This window comes from Rutilus rutilus (assembly GCF_951802725.1).
Source record: "Rutilus rutilus genome assembly, chromosome: 25".
Taxonomy (NCBI): domain Eukaryota; kingdom Metazoa; phylum Chordata; class Actinopteri; order Cypriniformes; family Leuciscidae; genus Rutilus; species Rutilus rutilus.
In genome coordinates this window covers 17,382,624-17,403,768 of record NC_140229.1, presented here as the reverse complement: position 1 = coordinate 17,403,768, position 21,145 = coordinate 17,382,624, and the positions used below count along the sequence as shown (strand labels likewise).

At 39.3% G+C, this 21,145-nt stretch overlaps 3 protein-coding genes across 3 annotated transcripts in view; all 3 read left to right on the top strand.

The window, feature by feature from the left end:
- The window catches only part of LOC311284816 (uncharacterized protein), a 199,560-nt gene that overhangs the window by 26,701 nt on the left and 151,714 nt on the right, over nt 1-21,145 (top strand). The window lies entirely within an intron of this gene.
- Nucleotides 4,401-7,054, top strand: LOC311284747 (protocadherin gamma-A12-like; the record flags this gene model as incomplete). Its single annotated transcript, XM_084399962.1, has 1 exon — nt 4,401-7,054. The coding sequence occupies exon 1, from the start codon at nt 4,628-4,630 to the stop codon at nt 7,052-7,054; it is 2,427 nt and encodes an 808-aa protein (XP_084256088.1). The 5' UTR covers nt 4,401-4,627.
- Nucleotides 8,150-11,710, top strand: LOC311285529 (protocadherin beta-16-like). Its single transcript, XM_084401203.1, has one exon. It carries the CDS (start codon nt 8,228-8,230, stop codon nt 10,697-10,699), a length of 2,472 nt encoding a protein of 823 aa, XP_084257329.1. The 5' UTR covers nt 8,150-8,227; the 3' UTR covers nt 10,700-11,710.

Sequence of the window (21,145 nt, the reverse complement as noted above, 5' to 3'; positions counted from 1 at the left end):
GTCTACAATCTACATCTACGTTAAATCTTACTAAAGAACTAAGGTTGTTTGAAGCGGTGAATAATAGGATTAGTCTTTCTTTTCTTTTAAAACGGATTTACGCGTTTGTATTATATGATATCAAAGTTACGTAAGTCCTTTCTTGTCTAATGTCTTTGAGGTCATCATATTTCAGCACCACATGCACGGACAGCGACTTTATCTCTGAATGCGAGGCATTTTGTGTTCCTTTCCAATATATAGATGTATGTAAAATATTATTTTACGAAAATACGCGTTGAAAAACATTTAAATGTCATTTCATTAAATATATGAAAGATGCAATGAACAGAAACATACTCACAGTGTCGCTATTCACCAAGAGTGCAGACTGATGCGTCTCTCCTCCCATACTTAATGTGTGCATTGTGAGCTACGTCTGGTAGAATAAACGCCGCACGAAATGGAGTAACAATCCGTCGACGCCGAGAGAATTTTTCGAATATCATCCGTCAAAGATTTTTTACTGTTGGACAGGTGCAACATCAATTCTTCAAAAATGGAATACAGGTTATTTTCAGTTCCTTTTTTTGCGTGGTTCGTGGCTCTCTTTCTGTTTCCTCTGAAACTCGTCTGTGCAGATCTGAGCTACAATATTCAGGAAGAAACGAAGCGCCAGTTTGTGATTGGAAATATAGCCAAGGATCTCAGGATGGATGTGAAACAATTATCTGCTCGTAAAGCTCGGATAGACACGGAGGACAGCAGCAAACGGTATTGTGATATTAATTTAAATACTGGTGATTTGATCGTGGCAGAGACAATAGACCGAGAGGAGATTTGTGGATCTCAAATTCCCTGCATTCTCAGTTATGAGCTCGTCCTGGAAAACCCTCTTGAAGTGCACCGAATAATTCTGAAAATTCAGGATATAAATGACAATGCGCCACGATTTCCAAATGAGCGTATAAATTTTGAAATTAGAGAATCAGCAGTTAAAGGCCAGCGATTCCGTTTGGATGAAGCGCATGATTCAGATATCGAGCACAACGCAGTCAATAGCTATTCACTGGAGAGAAATACAAATTTCATATTGACTATACATGATAGTGCAGATGGAGGGAAATACGCAGAACTCGTGTTGGAAAAGGAGCTGGATCGTGAACAGCAGAAGGAGATAGATATGATCCTCACAGCCACTGATGGTGGTTCACCGCAGAGATCTGGCACTGCTGTCATACACATCACTGTTCTAGATGCCAATGATAATGTCCCAGTATTTAGTCAGCCTGTTTATAAGGTCACTCTGGCTGAAAATACTCCTTCAGGAACAGAAATAATCAGAGTGAGCGCCACTGATGCTGATGAGGGTCCAAACGGGGAAGTGACGTATGAATTCAGCAGAATTTCAGAAAAAGTTGCACAAAAATTTTCTATTGATAAAACAACTGGGCAAATTATTGTGATTGGAGAAATTGATTTTGAAAAAAACAAAATGTATGAAATGGGAATTCAAGCCAAAGATGCATCTGGATTGGCATCAACTGCTAAAGTTATCATAGACATAACTGATATTAATGATAATCCACCTAGAATCATCCTTAAATCTTTGAATAACCCGATACCTGAAAACTCTGATCCAGGCACTGAAGTGGGAATCATTAATGTTCAAGACAAAGACTCAGGAGAAAACCGGCAGATTCGTTGCTCTGTTCAGCAAAATGTTCCTTTCAAACTCAACCCATCAGTTAAAAACTATTTCTCTCTAGTAACTACAAAAGCTCTAGACCGAGAGAAAGAATCTGATTACAACATTACCATCACAGCCACAGATGGAGGATCTCCACCATTATCCACATCCATGACAATTCATTTATTTGTCTCAGATGTGAATGACAATCCTCCTGTATTTGAGCAGCAGACATACAGTGCTTATATAAGTGAAAATAACAAACCAGGCACTTCTGTTTGTTCTGTCAGTGCAAATGACCCAGACTGGAGACAGAACGGGACTGTACTGTACTCTCTGGTACCCAGTGAAGTCTATGGGGTCCCAGTGTCCTCATTTCTATCTGTTAATGGAGATACAGGGGTGATTCATGCTGTAAGATCATTTGACTACGAGCAGTTCAGAAACTTCAGTGTCAAAGTTGTTGCCAGAGACAATGGTTCTCCTCCACGCAGCAGTAACGTGACTGTGAAAGTCTTCATAACAGATGAGAATGATAACTCTCCACAGATATTATACCCTGTTCCAGATGGAAAGTCTTTAATGACTGAAATGGTCCCTAAAGCGACTCTCTCAGGCTCTCTGGTCTCCAAGGTGATCGCTGTAGATGCTGACTCTGGACAGAACGCATGGCTGTCCTATCAGATCTTGAAATCTACAGATCCGGGACTTTTCTCCATTGGTCTCCATAGTGGAGAGATCAAAACACAACGAGACATTTCTGAATCTGACAATATGAAGCAGAACCTTGTTATTTCAGTGAAGGATAACGGTCAGCCCTCTCTGTCTACAACCTGTGCTGTGAATTTACTGATTTCTGACAACCTTTCTGAAGTTCCTGAACTTAAAGATATGACTTATGAGGACAACACCTCTAAATTAACATCATACTTGATCATTGCATTAGTTTCCGTGTGCACCTTCTTCCTGACGTTCATCATACTGATCTTGGCAGTGAAGTTTTGTCACAGGAGAAAGCCCAGACTGTTGTTTGATGGAGCAGTTGCTGTTCCCAGCGCCTATCTGCCTCCCAACTATGCAGAGGTGGATGGAGCAGGAACTCTCCGCAGCTCTTACAATTATGACGCGTATCTAACCACAGGCTCGCGCACAAGTGACTTCAAGTTTGTGACATCGTATAATGAAAACACACTTCCTGCTGGTGGTACTCTGGAACACAATACTCAGTTTGGCTCGAGCATGATAACACTAGATGTAACTGGAATTGAAGATGAGGTAAGAGAGGATTAACTCCTCTGGACTAATTTGTATTGTTATTATGCATTTCGTGGTGTCTCCGCTGATTATATATTTTTAAATGTTATTAGCATTAATAAAACGCTGTATTACATTTGTATAAAAGTACAATTTTAGGGGCAGATACAAGCTCACACATCACTGATCCACACAATTCACACATCACCGACAGCATGCATATTTGACACGTCCCCTTTAAGAAGGAGTTCAAGAGAGAGTTTGGGGGGTTGGTGGATGTGCGTTTTTTGATATATAAGTTTAATAAAAAACAACTGTTGTTGTTCTCACGCTGCAGTCCTGCCTCCGTGTATTTTTGATAGCTCAAAAAGCTACAGTATCATCATTCTTAATTTACCGCATTTCATATTATTTTATCTATTAATGCTTTTGCCGCTGCTGATGAAAACAATTGAAATGTAGGTCGCGAATTTCTTATCTCACAAATATATATTTCCTACCTTTTACAGTACTTGAACGCTGCATTCATCAATTCTGGACACTGTTACGTCATAGTGTCTAGGGTTTTTTAGCAGAATACAACAAGATTAAGGAGAACATTCACATGGGCCCTGCCACAGCAAAACAACAAGGTCCTTTTTTAACAGTTTTGTTAAAGGCTCACAAAGTATAGCAAGGTTTCTTGTGAATAAACCGTACAACTTAGGAGGGAAACTCCTCCTCCATAACAAAGAATGCAGGAGGGGGCAATGCCAAAATAACAAACAAAAGTGTAGTCTACCTTGGGACTACATTAGTTAATTCATTACTAAGCCTGTCACAGAAAATAACAAATCAAGAACAGAAATGTACGCTCACTCCCTATCTAGCCACAAACCAGGGGAAAACAGGGGATCACAAAATAAAATGGCGCCCACCTCCCTACCGTTCCCAAGTTATAAAGAAAAAACAACAATCAGGAGGATAACGGCTTAATTGGTCAAGCAACAACAACAACAACAACAAAACAAACAAAAACACACACAAAAAAAAACAAGGTAGCCTACCTGTACAATAGCAAAGTTGAGTTGTAGACTGGGGCATCTCACAATAAAGCAACAGTACCATAGGCTCAAGCGTTTAGCAGTGAACGAGCAACAGTACTCTGGACTAAACCATTCAATAGCAGACCAAAGGGGGAAATTAAAACAGTTAAACAGATTAGAAAAAAAAATAACGTTTATTTAATATGATTTCAAAGCTAAGTAAGTGCTTTCTTGTCCAATGTCTTTGAGGTCATCAGGTTTCAGCACGACATGCACGGACAGCGACATCGCTGTCTGTTGTACTTTATCTCTGAATGCCTGACATTTTTAGTTCCTTTCCAATATATATAGATGTATGTAAATTATTATTTTACAAAAAACAAAACAAAAAACGCTTAGACAAAAATAAGACTTCACTTGGTTATTCACTGTTGTCTTTACAATAAACACATGAAAGATGCAATGAACAGAAAAATACTCACAGTGTCGCTATTCACCAAGAGTGCAGACTGATGCGTCTCTCCTCCCACACTTAATGTATGCAGTATGAGCTCTGTCTGGTAGAATAAACGCCGCACAAAATGGAGTAACAGTCCGTCGATGACGATAGAATTTTTGGAATAACATCCGTCAAAAGATTAATTTGCCCTTGGGCAGGTGCGACATCAAACCTTCAAAAATGGGATGCAGACTATTTTCAGTCCCTCTCTTTGCGTTTTTCGTGGCTCTCCTTCTGTTTCCTCTGAAACTCGTCTGTGGAGATCTGAGCTACAATATTCCGGAAGAAACGAAGCGCCAGTATGTGATTGGAAATATAGCCAAGGATCTCAGGATGGATGTGAAAAAAATACTTTCTCGTAAAGCTCGGATAGAAATGGAGGAAAGCAGCAAACGGTACTGTGATATTAATTTGAATACTGGTGATTTAATCGTGGCAGACACAATAGACCGAGAAGAGCTTTGTGGTTCTCGATTGTCCTGCATTCTCGGTTATGATCTCGTCCTGGAAAACCCTCTTGAAGTGCACCGAATAATTCTGCACATTCAGGATATAAATGACAATGTGCCACGATTTCCAAATGAGCGTATTAATTTTGAAATTAGAGAATCAGCAGACAAAGGCCAGCGATTCCGTTTGCATGAGGCTCATGACTCAGATATTGGACATAACGCAGTCAATGGCTATTCACTGGAGAGAAACACACATTTTGTTTTGAATGTTCATGATAGTGCAGATGGAGGGAAATACGCAGAACTCGTGTTGGAAAAGGAGCTGGATCGTGAACAGCAGAGGGAGATAGATATGATCCTCACAGCCACTGATGGTGGTTCACCGCAGAGATCTGGCACTGCTGTCATACACATCACTGTTCTAGATGCCAATGATAATGTCCCAGTATTTAGTCAGCCTGTTTATAAGGTCACTCTGGCTGAAAATACTCCTTCAGGAACAGAAATAATCAGAGTGAGCGCCACTGATGCTGATGAGGGTGCAAACGGGGAAGTGATGTATGACTTCAGCAGAATATCAGATAAAGCTGTAAAAATATTTTCTATTGATAAAACAACAGGACAACTTGTGGTGATTGGAGAAATTGATTATGAAAATGAAAAAGACTTTGAAATAGGAATTCATGCCCAAGACACATTTGGGTTGTCATCGACTGCTAAAGTTATTATAGATATAACTGATGTTAATGATAATCCACCTAGAATCATCCTTAAATCTTTGAATAACCCGATACCTGAAAACTCTGATCCAGGTAATGAAGTGGGAATCATTAATGTTCAAGACAAAGACTCAGGAGAAAACCGGCAGATTCGTTGCTCTGTTCAGCAAAATGTTCCTTTCAAACTGAACTCATCTGTAAAAAACTATTTCTCTCTAGTAACTACAAAAGCTCTAGACCGAGAGAAAGAATCTGATTACAACATTACCATCACAGCCACAGATGGAGGATCTCCACCATTATCCACATCCATGACAATTCATTTATTTGTCTCAGATGTGAATGACAATCCTCCTGTATTTGAGCAGCAGACATACAGTGCTTATGTAAGTGAAAATAACAAACCAGGCACTTCTGTTTGTTCTGTCAGTGCAATTGACCCAGACTGGAGACAGAACGGGACTGTACTGTACTCTCTGGTATCCAGTGAAGTCTATGGGGTCCCAGTGTCCTCATTTCTGTCTGTTAATGGAGATACAGGAGTGATTCATGCTGTAAGATCATTTGACTATGAGCAGTTCAGAAACTTCAGTGTCAAAGTTGTTGCCAGAGACAATGGTTCTCCTCCACTCAGCAGTAACGTGACTGTGAAAGTCTTTATAACAGATGAGAATGATAACTCTCCACAGATATTATACCCTGTTCCAGATGGAAAGTCTTTAATGACTGAAATGGTCCCTAAAGCGACTCTCTCAGGCTCTCTGGTCTCCAAGGTGATCGCTGTAGATGCTGACTCTGGACAGAATGCATGGCTGTCCTATCAGATCTTGAAATCTACTGATCCGGGACTTTTCTCCATTGGTCTCCATAGTGGAGAGATCAAAACACAACGAGACATTTCTGAATCTGACAATATGAAGCAGAACCTTGTTATTTCAGTGAAGGACAACGGTCAGCCCTCTCTGTCTACAACATGTGCTGTGAATTTACTGATTTCTGACAACCTTTCTGAAGTTCCTGAACTTAAAGATATGACTTATGAGGACAGTAACTCTAAAGTAACGTCATACTTGATTATTGCATTAGTCTCCGTGTGCACCTTCTTCCTGACGTTCATCATACTGATCTTGGCAGTGAAGTTTTGTCACAGGAGAAAGCCCAGACTGTTGTTTGATGGAGCAGTTGCTGTTCCCAGCGCCTATCTGCCTCCCAACTATGCAGAGGTGGATGGAGCAGGAACTCTCCGCAGCTCTTACAATTATGACGCGTATCTAACCACAGGCTCGCGCACAAGTGACTTCAAGTTTGTGAGATCGTATAATGAAAACACGCTTCCTGCTGGTGGTACTCTGAAAAAGGAAGACAATATTCAGTTTGGCTCGAGCATGATAACACTAGATGTTACAGGAATTGAAGATGAGGTAAGAGAGGTTTAACTCCTCTGGACTCTAATATTACAATTCATGGTGTCTCCGTCGATTATACATTTGGGTAAATAATATCACCTACTATATTAACGCGGTTCCAGTTTAAAGAAAGTACTTGGATGGTAATTTATTAGATCCTCATGCTGCATTACATATGTATACAATAACTATCATCTTTCTTTTTTATGTTATTTCACATTATCATATCTATCAAATGCTCTTGCCACTGCTGATGAAAACAATTGAACTGGTCCAAATTATATAGGGGGCGAATTTCGGATCTCACAAATGTCTTCCTACAAATGTCATCCTACACACCTTTTACAGTACTTGAACGCTGAATTCATCAAATCTGGACACAAAAACAAAAGTCTGTTTTTGAGGAATTTCTCTGTATATAGTTTTTGTTTTACTATTATATTTTGTTAATGGGTATAGTGGTCTTGAAAGTTCAGAAAAAAATAATATGACATTGGCTAGTAAAGTTGTGTATTTGATCTCTGCCAGATTTAACAGTTTGTTACGATATTGTTTTGTTGTTTTAGTCTAAAAAACATTTGTTTATTTTTAAAAACGTAGATGGTCTAAGTGTTTGAATATTTTACTTTGAGGCCGATAGTACAATCTACATCTATGTTAAATCTTACGAAAGAACTGAGTAAGTTTGAAGCGGTGAATAAAAGGATTAGCCTCTCCATTCTTTTAAAAACGGATTTACGCGTTTGTTTAATATGATTGCAAAGTTACGAACGTGCTTTCTTGTCCAATTTCTTTGAGGTCATCGGGTTTCAGCACCACACGCATGGACAGCGACATAACTGTCTGTTGTTTATCTCCGAATGCGTGACATTTTTAGTTACTTTCTAATATATATATAGATGCATGTAAATTATTATTTTACAAAAAGACGCGTTGACAAACACAAGACTTAAATTGGCTATTCACTGTTGTAATTTCATTAAATACATGAAAGATGCAATGAACAGAAAAATGCTCACAGTGTCGCTATTCACCTAGAGTGCAGACTGATGCGTCTCTCCTCCCACACTTAATTTATGCAGTATGAGCTCTGTCTGGAAGAATAAACGCCGCACAAAATGGAGTAACAGTCCGTCGACGCCGATAGAATCATCCGTCAAAGATTTTTTACTTTTGGGCAGGTGCAACATTAAACCTTAAAAAATGGAATGCAGGTTATTTTCAGTTATTTTTTTTGCGTGGTTCGTGGCTCTCCTGTTTCCTCTGAAAATCGTCTGTGCAGATCTGAGCTATAATATTCCGGAAGAAACGAAGCGCCAGCATGTGATTGGAAATATAGCCAAGGATCTCAGGATGGATGTGAAACAATTACTTTCTCGTAAAGCTCGGATAGACACGGAGGACAGCAGCAAACGGTATTGTGATATTAATCTGAATACTGGTGATTTAATCGTGGCAGACACAATAGACCGAGAAGAGCTTTGTGGAACTCAAATTCCCTGCATACTCAGTTATGAGCTCGTACTGGAAAACCCACTTGAAGTGCACCGTGTAATTCTGCAAATTCAGGATATAAATGACAATGCGCCACGATTTTCAAATGAACGTATTCATTTTGAAATCACCGAATCGGCAGACAAAGGCCAGCGATTCCGTTTGGATGAGGCGCTTGATTCAGATATCGAGCACAACGCAGTCAATAGCTATTCACTGGAGAGAAACAAACATTTTGTTTTGGATATTCATGATAGTGCAGATGGAGGGAAATACGCAGAACTCGTGTTGGAAAAGGAGCTGGATCGTGAACAGCAGAAGGAGATAGATATGATCCTCACAGCCACTGATGGTGGTTCACCGCAGAGATCTGGCACTGCTGTCATACACATCACTGTTCTAGATGCCAATGATAATGTCCCAGTATTTAGTCAGCCTGTTTATAAGGTCACTCTGGCTGAAAATACACCTTCAGGAACAGAAATAATCAGAGTGAGCGCCACTGATGCTGATGAAGGTCCAAACGGGGAAGTGATGTATGAATTCAGCAGAATATCAGACAAAGTTGCAAAAATATTTTCTATTGATAAGATAACTGGGCAAATTATTGTGGTTGGAGAAATTGATTTTGAAAAAGACAAAAAGTATGAAATGGGAATTCAGGCCAAAGATGCATCTGGATTGGCATCAACTACTAAAGCTGTCATAGATATAACTGATGTTAATGATAATCCACCTAGAATAATCCTTAAATCTTTGAATAACCCGATACCTGAAAACTCTGATCCAGGTACTGAAGTGGGAATCATTAATGTTCAAGACAAAGACTCAGGAGAAAACCGGCAGATTCGTTGCTCTGTTCAGCAAAATGTTCCTTTCAAACTGAACCCATCTGTTAAAAACTATTTGTCTCTAGTAACTACAAAAGCTCTAGACCGAGAGAAAGAATCTGATTACAACATTACCATCACAGCCACAGATGGAGGATCTCCACCATTATCCACATCCATGACAATTCATTTATTTGTCTCAGATGTGAATGACAATCCTCCTGTATTTGAGCAGCAGACATACAGTGCTTATATAAGTGAAAATAACAAACCAGGCACTTCTGTTTGTTCTGTCAGTGCAAATGACCCAGACTGGAGACAGAACGGGACTGTACTGTACTCTCTGGTACCCAGTGAAGTCTATGGGGTCCCAGTGTCCTCATTTCTATCTGTTAATGGAGATACAGGGGTGATTCATGCTGTAAGATCATTTGACTACGAGCAGTTCAGAAACTTCAGTGTCAAAGTTGTTGCCAGAGACAATGGTTCTCCTCCACGCAGCAGTAACGTGACTGTGAAAGTCTTCATAACAGATGAGAATGATAACTCTCCACAGATATTATACCCTGTTCCAGATGGAAAGTCTTTAATGACTGAAATGGTCCCTAAAGCGACTCTCTCAGGCTCTCTGGTCTCCAAGGTGATCGCTGTAGATGCTGACTCTGGACAGAACGCATGGCTGTCCTATCAGATCTTGAAATCTACAGATCCGGGACTTTTCTCCATTGGTCTCCATAGTGGAGAGATCAAAACACAACGAGACATTTCTGAATCTGACAATATGAAGCAGAACCTTGTTATTTCAGTGAAGGATAACGGTCAGCCCTTTCTGTCTACAACCTGTGCTGTGAATTTACTGATTTCTGACAACCTTTCTGAAGTTCCTGAACTTAAAGATATGACTTATGAGGACAACACCTCTAAATTAACATCATACTTGATCATTGCATTAGTTTCCGTGTGCACCTTCTTCCTGACGTTCATCATACTGATCTTGGCAGTGAAGTTTTGTCACAGGAGAAAGCCCAGACTGTTGTTTGATGGAGCAGTTGCTGTTCCCAGCGCCTATCTGCCTCCCAACTATGCAGAGGTGGATGGAGCAGGAACTCTCCGCAGCTCTTACAATTATGACGCGTATCTAACCACAGGCTCGCGCACAAGTGACTTCAAGTTTGTGACATCGTATAATGAAAACACACTTCCTGCTGGTGGTACTCTGAAAAAGGAAGACAATATTCAGTTTGGCTCGAGCATGATAACACTAGATGTTACAGGAATTGAAGATGAGGTAAGAGCAGCTTCACTCTTTTCGACCCTTTTTTATTTTTGTATTTTATGTTGTCTCCGCTGAAATTTTTAATTGATATTTGCATTAATATCACATACTTTATTAGGGCGGTTCCTGTTTAAAAATGTAAAAGTATTTTGGGAAACATGTTAGACCTCACGCTGTATTCCATATAAAACTCCTATCATCTCTAACTACTATCGTCTTTCTTCTTTTAATAATGAAGGCTATTTTAAAATACTTTAAATCATGTAGGTCGCGAATTTCTGATCTCATAAATGTATATACTTCCTGCACACCTTTACCAATATTTGAATGCTGCATTCATCAGTTCCGAAAAAATTGTCTGTTTTTAAAGAAAAATATCTGTATTATTTGTTTTCCTATTATATTTTATTAATGTGAATTGCGGTCTGTTTTGATTAGAAAAAAATAGCATGGCATTGGCTAGTAAACTTGTGTATTTGATCTCTGCTAGATTTAAGTTTTGTTGCTTAATTTGTTTTCTGTTTTTTTTTTTTTTTTTTTTTTTTTTTTTTTTTAGCTTAAAAACCAAGCTTAGTTCTTTGGTAAGTTTTAGCGTAGATAGTCTAAAAGTGTTTGAACATTTATCATTGTGAGGCCAATAGTACAGTGTATCCTACATGTGCGTTTAAACCTACTACAGATGTTTGGTTGAAGCGGTGAATAAAAAACTAAAACAATTTCAGCACCTCGAGCCTGGACAGCGATAACTCTCTCTGTTTAATTTTTCCTCTGAATGTGAGACCTTTTTTAGTTAATTTATATTGCCTATATATTTATATAAATGATTATTTTACAAAATTACGCGATGAAAAACACTACGATTTCACTTGGTTGATCCCTGTAGTCATTTCATACATGATGCAATTAACAGAAAAATGCTCACAGTGTCGCTATTCACCAAGAGTGCAGACTGATGCGTCTCTCCTCCCACACTTAATGTATGCAGTATGAGCTCTGTCTGAAAGAATAAACGCCGCACAAAATGGAGTAACCGTCCGTCGACGCCGAGAGAATTATTAGAATATCATCCGTCAAAAATTAATTACTTTTGGGCAGGTGCAACATCAAACCTTCAAAAATGGAATACAGATTATTTTCAGTTCCTTTCTTTGCGTTTTTCGTTGCTCTCCTTCTGTTTCGTCTGACAATCGTCTGTGCAGATCTGAGCTACAATATTCCGGAAGAAACGAAGCGCCAGTATGTGATTGGAAATATAGCCAAGGATCTCAGGATGGAAGTGAAACAATTACTTTCTCGTAAAGCTCGGATAGACACGGAGGACAGCAGCAAACGGTATTGTGATATTAATTTGAATACTGGTGATTTAATCGTGGCAGACACAATAGACCGAGAAGAGCTTTGTGGTTCTCGAATGTCCTGCATTCTCGGTTATGATCTAGTCCTGGAAAACCCTCTTGAAGTGCACCGAATAATTCTGCAAATTCAGGATATAAATGACAACGTGCCACGATTTCCAAATGAGCGTATACATTTTGAAATCACAGAATCAGCAGTTAAAGGCCAGCGATTCCGTTTGGATGAAGCGCATGACTCAGATATTGGACATAACGCGGTCAATGGCTATTCACTGGAGAAAAACGAACATTTTGTTTTGGATATTCATGATAGTGCAGATGGAGTGAAATATGCAGAACTCGTGTTGGATAAGGAGCTGGATCGTGAACAGCAGAATGAGATAGATATGATCCTCACAGCCACTGATGGTGGTTCACCGCAGAGATCTGGCACTGCTGTCATACACATCACTGTTCTAGATGCCAATGATAATGTCCCAGTATTTAGTCAGCCTGTTTATAAGGTCACTCTGGCTGAAAATACACCTTCAGGAACAGAAATAATCAGAGTGAGCGCCACTGATGCTGATGAAGGTCCAAACGGGGAAGTGACGTATGACTTCAGCAGAATTTCAGATAAAACTGCAAAATTGTTTTCTATTGATAAAATAACAGGACAAATTGTGGTGACTGGAGAAATTGATTATGAAAATGAAAGGAACTATGAAGTTGGAATTCAGGCCAAAGATGCATCTGGATTGGCATCAACTACTAAAGTTATCATAGATATAACTGATATTAATGATAATCCACCTAGAATCATCCTTAAATCTTTGAATAACCCGATACCTGAAAACTCTGATCCAGGTACTGAAGTGGGAATCATTAATGTTCAAGACAAAGACTCAGGAGAAAACCGGCAGATTCATTGCTCTGTTCAGCAAAATGTTCCTTTCAAACTGAACCCATCTGTTAAAAACTATTTCTCTCTAGTAACTACAAAATCTCTAGACCGAGAGAAAGAATCTGATTACAACATTACCATCACAGCCACAGATGGAGGATCTCCACCATTATCCACATCCATGACAATTCATTTATTTGTCTCAGATGTGAATGACAATCCTCCTGTATTTGAGCAGCAGACATACAGTGCTTATATAAGTGAAAATAACAAACCAGGCACTTCTGTTTGTTCTGTCAATGCAAATGACCCAGACTGGAGACAGAACGGGACTGTACTGTACTCTCTGGTACCCAGTGAAGTCTATGGGGTCCCAGTGTCCTCATTTCTGTCTGTTAATGGAGATACAGGGGTGATTCATGCTGTAAGATCATTTGACTATGAGCCGTTCAGAAACTTCAGTGTCAAAGTTGTTGCCAGAGACAATGGTTCTCCTCCACTCAGCAGTAACGTGACTGTGAAAGTCTTCATAACAGATGAGAATGATAACTCTCCACAGATATTATACCCTGTTCCAGATGGAAAGTCTTTAATGACTGAAATGGTCCCTAAAGCGACTCTCTCAGGCTCTCTGGTCTCTAAGGTGATCGCTGTAGATGCTGACTCTGGACAGAACGCATGGCTGTCCTATCAGATCTTGAAATCTACTGATCCGGGACTTTTCTCCATTGGTCTCCATAGTGGAGAGATCAAAACACAACGTGACATTTCTGAATCTGACAATATGAAGCAGAACCTTGTTATTTCAGTGAAGGATAACGGTCAGCCCTTTCTGTCTACAACCTGTGCTGTGAATTTACTCATTTCTGACAACCTTTCTGAAGTTCCTGAACTTAAAGATATGACTTATGAGGACAACACCTCTAAATTAACATCATACTTGATCATTGCATTAGTCTCCGTGTGCACCTTCTTCCTGACGTTCATCATACTGATCTTGGGAGTGAAGTTTTGTCACAGGAGAAAGCCCAGACTGTTGTTTGATGGAGCAGTTGCTGTTCCCAGCGCCTATCTGCCTCCCAACTATGCAGAGGTGGATGGAGCAGGAACTCTCCGCAGCTCTTACAATTATGACGCGTATCTAACCACAGGCTCGCGCACAAGTGACTTCAAGTTTGTGACATCATATAATGAAAGCACACTTCCTGCTGGTGGGACTCTAAAAAAGGAAGACAATATTCAGTTTGGCTCGAGCATGATAACACTAGATGTTATAGGAATTGAAGATGAGGTAAGGGAGGCTTAACTCCTCTGGATCTACTTCAATAACTATTTCCTGGTGTCTATGTTATACATTTTTTAGTAATATATACATTAAGTATGTCAGCTACTTCCTTTTAAATCGGTTCTTTTTTAAACTTTCTGGGTGGTTGTTTATGAAAACCTCATACCTTATTACAAGTTTCTGCATTACATTACTATCAGCTCTCTTCACTTATTGCTTTTCATGTGAAGCTAAATATAAAACATAATTTGTCACACCTATAGTAAAAACTCCTTAAGTGGACCAGAATGAATGTTTGATTAGTTTTTAGTGTAATAATTGTGTACATTATCAGCACACTGTTATCAGTGTCTGAATGACAGAATGTAACGTTGCACTGATACATTTTTGACAAGATACATTGTTTTATTTTTTGAGGTTATACTCTGCCTATTTATTTTTCTTAATTTTTGTTAATGAGCCATTTCAGTCTTTAATATTTAATGTCATATTATCCAATACGTTTCTTAACCAGTATTAGGGTTGTGCATTTAAACTCTCTTATATCTAACTTTCTGTGAGCCGGTTTATATAATTTTCTGTACAGCATGTTAGTTATAATGTACTAAAGAACTACGTTTAATTAAAATAATTAATGAAAATACATTTCTTCCTTTATTTAAAAAAAAGATTATCTCTTTTATGTAATATTGAATTCAGAATTACTTCAGTATGTTCTTACCTAATATGTCTGTGAGGTTCTTCGGTTTCAGCACCACACAGTGGGACAGCGCCAGTTCAGCGTTGTACTGGTGCACTGAAGACGTGACCTTTTTCAGTTACTTTCCAAAATAATTTATTCCTAAGTAAATAATTATTTCACAATAACAAGCTTTGAAATAACTCAAACTTTACCTTAGCTGATGTCTTAAGTATTTTCATTAAATACTCAAATGATGCAATAAACAAAAAATACTCACAGTGTCGCTATTCACCAAGAGTGCAGACTGATGCGTCTCTCCTCCCACACTTAATGTATGCAGTATGAGCTCTGTCTGGTAGAATAAACGACGCAGAACATGGAGTGACAGTCCGTCGATGCCAAGAGAACTATTTGAATATCATCCGTCAAAGATTATTTATGACCAGGTGAAACAGCAAATATAAAAAATGGAATACAGATTATTTTCAGTTCCTTTCTTTGCGTTTTTCGTCGCTCTCCTTCTGTTTCCTCTGAAAATCATCTGTGCAGATCTGAGCTACAATATTCCAGAAGAAACGAAGCGCCAGTATGTGATTGGAAATATAGCCAAGGATCTCAGGATGGATGTGAAACAATTATCTGCTCGTAAAGCTCGGATAGAAACGGAGGACAGCAGCAAACGGTATTGTGATATTAATTTGAATACTGGTGATTTAATCGTGGCAGAGACAATAGACCGAGAAGAGCTTTGTGGTTCTCGAATGTCCTGCATTCTCAGTTATGAGCTCGTACTGGAAAACCCTCTTGAAGTGCACCGTATAATTTTGCAAATTCAGGATATAAATGACAACGTGCCACGATTTCCAAATGAGCGTATTAATTTTGAAATCACAGAATCAGCAGTTAAAGGGCAGCGATTCCGTTTGCATGAGGCTCATGACTCAGATATTGGATATAACGCGGTCAATGGCTATTCACTGGAGAGAAACAAACATTTTATTTTAATTGTTCATGATAGTGCAGATGGAGGGAAATACGCAGAACTCGTGTTGGAAAAGGAGCTGGATCGTGAACAGCAGAAGGAGATAGATATGATCCTCACAGCCACTGATGGTGGTTCACCGCAGAGATCTGGCACTGCTGTCATACACATCACTGTTCTAGATGCCAATGATAATGTCCCAGTATTTAGTCAGCCTGTTTATAAGGTCACTCTGGCTGAAAATACTCCTTCAGGAACAGAAATAATCAGAGTGAGCGCCACTGATGCTGATGAGGGTCCAAACGGGGAAGTGACGTATGAATTCAGCAGAATTTCAGATAAAGCTGTACAATTATTTTCTATTGATAAAACAACAGGACAAATTGTAATGATTGGAGAAATTGATTATGAAAATGAAAAAAACTATGAAATGGGAATTCATGCCCAAGACACATTTGGGTTGTCATCGACTGCTAAAGTTATCATAGATATAACTGATGTTAATGATAATCCACCTAGAATCATCCTTAAATCTTTGAATAACCCGATACCTGAAAACTCTGATCCAGGTACTGAAGTGGGAATCATTAATGTTCAAGACAAAGACTCAGGAGAAAACCGGCAGATTCGTTGCTCTGTTCAGCAAAATGTTCCTTTCAAACTCAACCCATCTGTTAAAAACTATTTCTCTCTAGTAACTACAAAAGCTCTAGACCGAGAGAAAGAATCTGATTACAACATTACCATCACAGCCAGAGATGGAGGATCTCCACCATTATCCACATCCATGACAATTCATTTATTTGTCTCAGATGTGAATGACAATCCTCCTGTATTTGAGCAGCAGACATACAGTGCTTATATAAGTGAAAATAACAAACCAGGCACTTCTGTTTGTTCTGTCAGTGCAAATGACCCAGACTGGAGACAGAACGGGACTGTACTGTACTCTCTGGTATCCAGTGAAGTCAATGGGGTCCCAGTGTCCTCATTTCTATCTGTTAATGGAGATACAGGGGTGATTCATGCTGTAAGATCATTTGACTATGAGCAGTTCAGAAACTTCAGTGTCAAAGTTGTTGCCAGAGACAATGGTTCTCCTCCGCTCAGCAGTAACGTGACTGTGAAAGTCTTCATAACAGATGAGAATGATAACTCTCCACAGATATTATACCCTGTTCCAGATGGAAAGTCTTTAATGACTGAAATGGTCCCTAAAGCGACTCTCTCAGGCTCTCTGGTCTCCAAGGTGATCGCTGTGGATGCTGACTCTGGACAGAACGCATGGCTGTCCTATCAGATCTTGAAATCTACTGATCCGGGACTTTTCTCCATTGGTCTCCATAGTGGAGAGATCAAAACACAACGAGACATTTCTGAATCTGACAATATGAAGCAGAACCTTGTTATTTCAGTGAAGGATAACGGGCAGCCCTCTCTGTCTACAACATGTTCTGTGAATTTACTAATTTCTGACAACCTTTCTGAAGTTCCTGAACTTAAAGATATGACTTATGAGGACAGTAACTCTAAAGTAACGTCATACTTGATCATTGCATTAGTCTCCGTGTGCACCTTCTTCCTGACGTTCATCATACTGATCTTGGCAGTGAAGTTTTGTCACAGGAGAAAGCCCAGACTGTTGTTTGATGGAGCAGTTGCTGTTCCCAGCGCCTATCTGCCTCCCAACTATGCAGAGGTGGATGGAGCAGGAACTCTCCGCAGCTCTTACAATTATGACGCGTATCTAACCACAGGCTCGCGCACAAGTGACTTCAAGTTTGTGAGATCGTATAATGAAAACACACTTCCTGCTGGTGGGACTCTAAAAAAGGAAGACAATATTCAGTTTGGCTCGAGCATGATAACACTAGATGTTACAGGAATTGAAGATGAGGTAAGAGCAGCTTCACTCTTTTCGACCCTTTTTTATTTTTGTATTTTATGTTGTCTCCGCTGAAATTTTTAATTGATATTTGCATTATCATCACATACTTTATTAGGGCGGTTCCTGTTTAAAAATGTAAAAGTATTTTAGGAAACATATTAGACCTCACGCTGTATTACATATAAAACTCCTATCATCTCTAAGTACTATCGTCTTTTTTCTTTTAATGATGAAGGCTATTTTTAAATACTTTAAATCATGTAGGTCGCGAATTTCTGATCTCATAAATTTATATACTTCCTGCACACCTTTACCAATATTTGAAGGCTGCATTCATCAGTTCCGAAAAAAGGTCTGTTTTTAAAGAAAATTATCTGTATTATTTTTTTTTTTTTCCTATTATATTTTATTAATGTGAATTGCGGTCAGTCTTGCTTAGAAAAAAATAACATGGCATTGGCTAGTAAACTTGTGTATTTGGTCTCTGCTAGATTTAAGTTTTGTTGCTTTGTTTTCTTTTTTGTTTTAGTTTAAAAACCAAGCTTAGTTCTTTGGTAAGTTTTACCGTAGATGGTTTGAAAGTGTTTGAACATTTATCATTGTGAGGCCAATAGTAGGCTAGTGTATCCTACATGTGCGTTTAAACCTACTGAAGAACTAAGTTTGGTTGAAGCGGTGAATAAAAAAAAAATAATAAAAAAAACAGTTTCAGCACCTCGCGCCTGGACAGCGACAACACTCTCTGTTTACTTTTTCCTCTGAATGCGAGACCTTTTTTTAGTTAATTTCCAATTAATTTCCAATTAATTGCCTATATATTTATGTAAATGATTATTTTACAAAATTACGCGATGAAAAACATCCACTTGGTTGATCCCTGTTGTCATTTCATACATGAAGGATGCAATTAACAGAAAAATGCTCACAGTGTCGCTATTCACCAAGAGTGCAGACTGATGCGTCTCTCCTCCCACACTTAATGTATGCAGTATGAGCTCTGTCTGGTAGAATAAACGCCGCACAAAATGGAGTAACAGTCCGTCGACGCCGAGAGAATTATTAGAATATCATCCGTCAAAGATTAATTACTTTTGGGCAGGTGCAACATCAAACCTTCAAAAATGGAATACAGATTATTTTCAGTTCCTTTCTTTGCGTTTTTCGTGGCTCTCCTTCTGTTTCCTCTGACAATCGTCTGTGCAGATCTGAGCTACAATATTCCGGAAGAAACGAAGCGCCAGTATGTGATTGGAAATATAGCCAAGGATCTCAGGATGGAAGTGAAACAATTACTTTCTCGTAAAGCTCGGATAGACACGGAGGACAGCAGCAAACGGTATTGTGATATTAATTTGAATACTGGTGATTTAATCGTGGCAGAGACAATAGACCGAGAAGAGCTTTGTGGTTCTCGAATGTCCTGCATTCTCAGTTATGAGCTCGTCCTGGAAAACCCTCTTGAAGTGCACCGAATCATTTTGCAAATTCAGGATATAAATGACAACGTGCCACAATTTCCAAATGAGCGTATTAATTTTGAAATTAGAGAATCAGCAGTTAAAGGGCAGCGATTCCGTTTGGATGAAGCGCATGACTCAGATATTGGACATAACGCGGTCAATAGCTACTCACTGGAGAGAAACAAACATTTTGTTTTGAATGTTCATGATAGTGCAGATGGAGGGAAATACGCAGAACTCGTGTTGGAAAAGGAGCTGGATCGTGAACAGCAGAAGGAGATAGATATGATCCTCACAGCCACTGATGGTGGTTCACCACAGAGATCTGGCACTGCTGTCATACACATCACTGTTCTAGATGCCAATGATAATGTCCCAGTATTTAGTCAGCCTGTTTATAAGGTCACTCTGGCTGAAAATACTCCTTCAGGAACAGAAATAATCAGAGTGAGCGCCACTGATGCTGATGAGGGTCCAAACGGGGAAGTGACGTATGAATTCAGCAGAATTTCAGATAAAACTGCAAAATTGTTTTCTATTGATAAATTAACAGGACAAATTGTGGTGATTGGAGAAATTGATTATGAAAATGAAAGGAACTATGAAGTTGGAATTCAGGCCAAAGATGCATCTGGATTGGCATCAACTACTAAAGTTATCATAGATATAACTGATATTAATGATAATTCACCTAGAATCATCCTTAAATCTTTGAATAACCCGATACCTGAAAACTCTGATCCAGGTACTGAAGTGGGAATCATTAATGTTCAAGACAAAGACTCAGGAGAAAACCGGCAGATTCGTTGCTCTGTTCAGCAAAATGTTCCTTTCAAACTGAACCCATCTGTTAAAAACTATTTCTCTCTAGTAACTACAAAAGCTCTAGACCGAGAGAAAGAATCTGATTACAACATTACCATCACAGCCACAGACGGAGGATCTCCACCATTATCCACATCCATGACAATTCATTTATTTGTCTCAGATGTGAATGACAATCCTCCTGTATTTGAGCAGCAGACATACAGTGCTTATATAAGTGAAAATAACAAACCAGGCACTTCTGTTTGTTCTGTCAGTGCAAATGACCCAGACTGGAGACAGAACGGGACTGTACTGTACTCTCTGGTACCCAGTGAAGTCTATGGGGTCCCAGTATCCTCATTTATGTCTGTTAATGGAGATACAGGGGTGATTCATGCTGTAAGATCATTTGACTATGAGCAGTTCAGAAACTTCAGTGTCAAAGTTGTTGCCAGAGACAATGGTTCTCCTCCACTCAGCAGTAACGTGACTGTGAAAGTCTTCATAACAGATGAGAATGATAACTCTCCACAGATATTATACCCTGTTCCAGATGGAAAGTCTTTAATGACTGAAATGGTCCCTAAAGCGACTCTCTCAGGCTCTCTGGTCTCCAAGGTGATCGCTGTAGATGCTGACTCTGGACAGAACGCATGGCTGTCCTATCAGATCTTGAAATCTACTGATCCGGGACTTTTCTCTATTGGTCTCCATAGTGGAGAGATCAAAACACAACGCGACTTTTCTGAATCTGACAATATGAAGCAGAACCTTGTTATTTCAGTGAAGGATAACGGTCAGCCATCTCTGTCTACAACATGTGCTGTGAATTTACTGATTTCTGACAACCTTTCTGAAGTTCCTGAACTTAAAGATATGACTTATGAGGACAGTAACTCTAAATTAACATCATATTTGATCATTGCATTAGTTTCCGTGTGCACCTTCTTCTTGACGTTCATCATACTGATCTTGGCAGTGAAGTTTTGTCACAGGAGAAAGCCCAGACTGTTGTTTGATGGAGCAGTTGCTGTTCCCAGCGCCTATCTGCCTCCCAACTATGCAGAGGTGGATGGAGCAGGAACTCTCCGCAGCTCTTACAATTATGACGCGTATCTAACCACAGGCTCGCGCACAAGTGACTTCAAGTTTGTGAGATCGTATAATGAAAACACACTT